The sequence below is a fragment of the Argopecten irradians genome, chromosome 10 (genome assembly GCF_041381155.1).
Source record: "Argopecten irradians isolate NY chromosome 10, Ai_NY, whole genome shotgun sequence".
Lineage (NCBI taxonomy): Eukaryota > Metazoa > Mollusca > Bivalvia > Pectinida > Pectinidae > Argopecten > Argopecten irradians.
In genome coordinates, this window is record NC_091143.1 from 20871949 (window position 1) to 20879116 (window position 7168).

The window sequence follows — 7168 nt, forward strand, 5'->3', positions numbered from 1 at the left end:
CACGTATCCAGGAATGATGGATATCTAACTTTGGCTTTACTGCTTCACTATCGCGTGTTTCATCACTTTTTTTTAACACAATTCCCTGCCGAATCAAATAAATGTCACAGTAATATATCCTTGAGGATTGCCCAATCAGACTAATAATCCTTCTATATTCATTGTCTGTCCGTCAGGAACACCGCTTGCCATATCTCACATCAAAGTTTACAATCGGACTGACGTTCACTCGTCGTTTTGGTACTTGTGTTGCTATAAAATCATATTACCGATACAGGAATTCAAGTAACGAAGACACTTACTGTAATATCCAATCTAAGTGATCCACATGAGTATAAACGTGGTTATTTGAAGGTCTTCTCACACTACCTAATTGACGGTATGTCAATGACTGGAGCTAAGTGTGAACGAATTACGTCATTTTGTGTTGTCTTAAGACATATAACGCTACGAAGTATCTACTTATGAAAAATAATATGATTCAAAATAATACCTTTGTACTTAATTGTGAAATTATCTTGATGTTTACACAAAATTCTGTCCTAGAAAGAAAACTCGTTGTAATTTCGAAAAGAAGTCATTCAAAATCACATTTATATGGTTGTTAATAATATGATCCCGATGTTTTCTCCAATAAATTATAAAACGATAAATATGGACAAAATCGTTTTCATATGAATGGGATAATCCAGAATGATAAACCGGAATGTTTAAAATCTAAAGGAGAAGGTACGTTAAGACTCGAATATGGCCGCAAAATTAATTCTCCAGTAAAGAACAATATATTTTGCCATATAACAGTTGAATACATTTGCTAACACATTACATCCCGAAAATATCCCGCATGTGCTAATTATGTTCACTATGACGTCATCAACATGCAGTTTCCCGCCATTTTTTCACAAAAAATCCTTGAAAAATCATACTTTTTGAGTGATTTTCTCTAAAAAATAAATGTGGCCGCCTTCGTGGAGCAGAAAGAGATTTTCACACGTTGTGTATCGTGTATTTACGCATATCCATGCAAAATTTAAAGTTGCTCCAAGTTGGCAGCCAAATCCATTTCAAGCCTTTTCTAACCTAAAGATAATGAATTTCTAGCAAAATTTGGCGAGAAGAGGAAAATCATCAATTTGATGACGTCATAGGTGGAGCACATCGTGTACATGGTTATAAAAAGTTATGTTTGATGAATGGCAAGTATGAGATTATTTATTGATGTGAAATTGATGTGGATCAGAGTTAATATTTTTCGGCCTGAAAAATTAAGGCCAAATACTGGTCCTATCATATCTAGTCCTTTTAGAGAAAACGACCGTCTTTTTAAGATAATCACTGTAATAATGTTCATGAATACGTTGATAATCACTACAGTATGTCGCTAAGTTTTTATGATTTCTACAATAAAATGTATCATCTTCATAGGCTTATTTAGTTATCAATCTCATTTCCATGACAACAAAACTATGATTAATGATGCTTATCATATGAATACGTTGTAGGCTCTACTGGCAAGCGACCAGTTCTCGCCGAGTACCAATTCACGCCATCGCACATGTACTTGTATGATCACTGACGAATTTTGAGACTTTTTTTGTGGAAATCAGCATCGTAGGGTCTTCTATTAGAAGAAGGCTTTATTGACTAGGTTTGCTTGGAAATCTTACAGATACAGATGCGATGGCGGGAATTGGTACTCGGCGACCCTGCCAGTACGACTGGTTCCGTTGTTATTCATAAGATGATTGATGTAGTGTTATCATTACGAATACAAATATCTTTGGCTGGTATCAAATTTCCCTGTTTTGACAACGTAATACTTTTACAGAAAGAAAAGATGAGGTTATACCGCTGTTTAAAACTAAAAAACAACAACATTTAGAATGTTGGTAAATGAAACAAAGAAATACACTTCAGTCCACGTATTTGTGCATATTTGGAATGCACGTACTTGGTACACAGTGTTTCAGAAAACATTTTACCAACTTCAGATAATAATAACTTAATGAAATGAAAAAAAAATAAAATTTGATGAATTTAGACATATGGAAAGGAGGCAATGTTACCTTTTGTTGGGATACAATTAGATTTTTGTTTGTTTTGTTTGATTAGTTAACGTCCTATTAACAGCTATGTTCATGTAAGGACGGCCTCCCATCTATGCGATGAGTTGCGTGTATGGTGTGCGAGGTGAGTGTTTTGGGAGACTGCGGTGTATTCATGTTGTGTCTTCTAGTATAGTGGAACTATTGCCCTTTTTATAGTGCTATATCACTGAAGCATGCTGCCGAAGACACCAAGCAACACGCCCCACCCGGTGAAATTATACTGACAACGGGCGAACTAGTCGTCCCACTCACTGTATGCTAAGCGCTAAGCGGGAGCAGAAACTACCAATTTTACAGACTTTGGTGTGTCTCGTCCTGGGGACAGAACCAAGAGCCTTCCTCACAAGGGCAAACGCTCAGCTCAGGGCCAAAAGTGAGGCGGTGCCAAGGGAGGCATTATGAAAGAAAAGTCAGTTAGAAAGGAGAGAAAAGATCATAAATTTAGTTACGATCTTTTACGATCATGCAATAGGTGCAGCAGGTACAATTCTAACGCCCTACCTGCAGATTTTCAATTAAAGTTCCGTAATAAAACATCATGACGTCATTAACAACATCAGCAAACAAAATTATATATACTAGTTGTCGTAACGAGACACGCTCGATCACTAAAACCAGGATTAAAGAGAATAACAGTCATGTAGAGCACATTATGAAGATTGTCTACAAAGCTCTGTTATCTATATAGACCATTTATACCATAGGAAGATACTTTAATGCTTAAATATCCATGTCTGAATTTTTTTAAATTTATGTCCTGACCTTTTTTGGTTTGAGTTTTATAAAGCTGGAAAGCTTACGTCCACTATTAAATAATGCCTAAACTGACGATGGATAGCTTAAAATTCCTTGCACTATAATTTTTCCTCTGTCCTTAAAACAATTTAACGTGAATCTGACTTTAATATAGAAAATAATGTCTGTCAGCTATTTATTAATTATATTTAACATCCTACGCACAGACGAAACAGCAAAAGGTCTACCAAGGGGGTGTATCTCTGAACGCCAACATTTTTAAATTACCTGTAGGGTAGTTTGTTGTGACAGTGATTATAGTCTTTTTCCCAAAAGGGGTCCCAATGCCAACAGGTAAATTTACCTGTAAAAGTTACCTGTTGGTACTTACCTGTACAGATATACATATGTATATGTACATGTAATTATATAAAAGTGCAGTTAATTCTATTTCAGTTTTTACTTTTCATATATTATGTTTATAATAATAATAATTATAAAAAAAATAATAATGTGTCAATGAATATGTGTTTTTTTTTTTTTTATTAAATTATATTAATATTTTTATGAGAGTAAAGTGTTGTTTTCTTCTATTGAAACTTAATATCTCTGTTGTATGTTAATAATAAAAAAGATATACGGAGGAAAAATATATTCAGAAACTTGTATAAGGTATAATTGATATATCCCAATAATTAGATTTAGTAATTATCAACTATGAACAAATGTTCAGCGTGCACCCTTGTTTTGAAAATAAGCTTTGACCAGATTTCATAAACAATCAATCAGCAGCAGCTTTATGTGATTGTGTGTTCACCATCAATTACAAGGAAGGAGTGGTACTAATGGCCTGTTATTACTAAATGAGGTAAGTACCCCAAGCTTATTAATCAAAAGTGTTATATAAAGCTAAGATGAATCCCAAAATTCATCATTCAGGTTTTTGCTCTCTATATTGATTGCATTTAATTCTGATCTGATTTTTATCACACACATTTCTCTCTTGTAACATGGCTAATGCTCAGATCAATCTGAAGTTTGTTGATAACAGACTAGGTGGTCAGAACTTAGCACATGATGGTCATCTTTATAGAATTAAATTTACGCGTGGAGAAAGGTAACTTTTGATTAGTTTAATTATTTTATTAGCTATCTTGTTTTTTATCATACATGAATGATATATATATAGTCGCATAGTATATATTTATTGGTTATACATGATTTTAATTAATATTTGATGATGATTAGATCTATATATCATAAATACAAAAAAGATGAAAACATTATGTAGTTAATTATTAATTTTTATCGGGGTAAATAATGAGTCAAATAATTTTCATTTTCAGGACCTACTGGCGTTGTACCGTCTCCACTTGCCCAGCCACTGTAAACACGCGGAACCGGATTCTCGTGGGATTTGGACGACATCCACACAGTCACCCTGCCAACCATGCTTCTATCGTCGCCAAGGAAATCATGTCATATGTCAAGACAAGAAGTCAGCGAGAAGTCAGACCAATTCCATCCATATACCAGGAGGAAGTAACCAAGCTGCGTGATAGTGATTGGGACGACGAGGCCAGAGCCGTTGTGCAGCAGATCCCTACTTTCAACTCGGCCAGATCAGCTTTATACAGAGCAAGAAGGAAACAGACTCCTAGACTTCCAAAGACCAGAGCTGAGATCGACCTCGATGGACGATGGACGGAGACTGTGACCGGAGAGCGCTTCCTGTTATTTGATGATGGAGACGATGCACGCATCTTAGCCTTCGCCACATTTGGAAACCTGACAAATCTTGCTGCTGCTGATACGGTCTTCTGCGATGGGACATTCTACACCTGCCCTACCCTATTTCATCAGATATACACAATACATGCGGAGGTTGATGGAGCCATGACCCCATTGGTATACGCCTTGTTACCAGGAAAGAGCCAGGATATATACATCCGTTTCCTCAGCTTGTTGAAAACTGCGATGCATGACTGCCAGCTCCAACTGTCTCCAACCACAGTTTTTGCGGACTTTGAGATTGCCCTCCACAACGCGATGCGCCACGTCTTCCCTGGAGTCTCCATGAAGGGATGCTTTTTCCACTACACGCAGTGCATCTGGCGTAAGGTACAACAGACAGGACTCCAGACAGCCTACAGGGAGAATGATGACATCCGGAAGTTAGTGCGACGAGCAGCAGTCCTTCCATTGATACCCCAGGAACGAGTTGAAGTTGTTTGGTTCAATGCCTTAGATGACCTCGAAGATGCTGAGCTACCGAACGACACCACACCCTTGACAGACTACGTAGTCAACCAATGGATTGAGGGCGACACTACCATGTGGAACCACTACACAACAGAGGGACCACGCACCACGAACCATCTGGAGTCATGGCACGCCAAACTGAAGAAGAAGGTCCAGCACGCCCATCCAAACCTCTACACAATCATCCAGGTTTTCAAAGACACTGAGGCTTCTAACGAGATCTCCAACATCCAGAAGAGGGCCGGGGGAAGTCAACGACCACGCTCCAGGAAGTACCGAAGAATTGACTCCAGATTGACTGTTCTGAAACAGAGGCTGGAAACTGGAGCTATGGACTTAATGGACTACGCCGATGCTGCATCCACTCTTCTTCACCTGGGATGAGACAACAACATCTTACCTGTCTCCAATTTCGCCGTTCTAGTTTAAGAAGTTTTTACTTTTTGTATGTAATTATTCAGTTTCAGGTTTTTAATTTTCTGTAAGTAATTTTTAAGTTTCAGATGTTTTAACTTTCTCTATGTAGTTTTTAAGTTTCAGATGTTTTAACTTTCTGTGAGTAATTCTTCAGTTTCAGATATTTAAGTAATTTTTTAGTTTCAGATGTTTTAACTTTCTTTGTGTAGTTTTTCAGTTTCAGATATTTTAATTTTCTGTATGTATTGTTTTAGTTTAAGATGTTTTTAACTTTCTTTGTGTAATTTTTCAGTTTCAGATGTTTGAATTTTAAATTAATATCTATTTCATGTGTTGTCCTTTCATTAATAAGAACAAGTGTATTTCCTCCATAACTTCATTTTTTGAAAAATCAATGCTGCATGCATGTGGTTAGTGCTGACATTGTTTTATTTTTCAAACTTTGTAAATTTTGATATTAAGATATTTTTTTTAGTGCTGTAATGTAGAGCTATATGTATGTATAAATTTGTTGTCCTTTCATTAATAAGTAGAAGTATAGTCCCTTATGCATACACTTCATATGTTGTTGAGCACCACAGGTGAATCTCAGGTAAATCTACAGGTAAGACTTATATGAAACAGTATATAATTGCCTTCCTATTGTTTTCTAAAACAACACCTACCTATTGTTGATAAATATGTTGGCGTTCAGAGAACACCCCTACCAAGGAAACGGTAAACGCTGTCTTATTAGAAGGTGCACGATTGTCCTCAAAAAGCAAGAGAATCATATTTTGTCCTTTTCCATGGGGTAAATGGCCTCTGGCAAAGAGTTTTGTGTTCATATATTTTTCATTTACACCTGGCCTTAATTTTTACCAAAGTTGCAAGTATATGTAACTGATGATGGTTATTGTTCGGAACAGGAGAAATATGTCTCTTATTGAATTTCTAATATACATGTTTCATCAGGATACTGTGACCATGAAGTTATTGGCTTCTGGTTATAGCAGTGTAAGTTTTTCATTGTTTCAAGTATAAAAAATTTATTTGCCCTTTTTAATAATCACGTTATTACAATTACGCAACAAAAGACTGGGTTAAAACGTTTTTATGCGCAGCATACTACATGTATCTATGGTATATTTTTCTACATGTTAGGCAAAGCCTCCATGAGGTAATTGGCCTCTGGTGGGCTTTGCATTACAATTTTAGTTTTGTTCTAATCAAAAGTGTATGTGTGCCAACCTGTTTTTCAATCAAAGTGTAGTTGTGCCAATCTATATTTTGTTCGTCTCATTATTTACTTTTTTAACTTTTTTAAGAATTGTGATATTTTATGGGTATTTTGTTTTAAAAGTCTTTCGCAATCTTGGGGTAATGCCCTCGACACTTCATCACTTATATACTGACTTCCTACGATTTACTTAATTGTGTACTGTACTGTTTTCAAGTTGTGATCCTAGGTATTTTATACCTATCATGTATACTTATACATGTATCGATTGACTCTCAAACGGGTGATTATCCTAAAAGATTGATGTTTGTGTATTATGTATCTAGTCACGTAGAGCTCTTGTGGGGTTAGTGGCCTCTGAGAGTCGTTATGATATGTTTGATATGATTGTTGTTTTGGAGTACGTTTAAGAAATTGTTTTTCTTCT

General features: G+C 36.1%; 1 protein-coding gene across 1 annotated transcript; it reads left to right on the top strand.

Moving 5' to 3' along the window:
- Positions 1–3853: 3853 nt before the first annotated feature.
- LOC138332595 (uncharacterized) lies at positions 3854–5489 on the top strand. The gene is made up of 2 exons (XM_069280595.1): positions 3854–3960; positions 4190–5489. Exons 1-2 carry the CDS (start codon positions 3854–3856, stop codon positions 5487–5489), a joined length of 1407 nt encoding a protein of 468 aa, XP_069136696.1.
- The last annotated feature ends 1679 nt before the right edge of the window (positions 5490–7168 follow it).

Bases quoted from the DNA above. Each gene is read 5' to 3' on its own strand.
- LOC138332595 (XM_069280595.1), top strand. From the start codon at position 3,854: ATGGCTAATGCTCAGATCAATCTGAAGTTTGTTGATAACAGACTAGGT. The intron at 3,961-4,189 runs GTAACTTTTGAT...TTTCATTTTCAG, and splicing joins AAATTTACGCGTGGAGAAAG to GACCTACTGGCGTTGTACCG.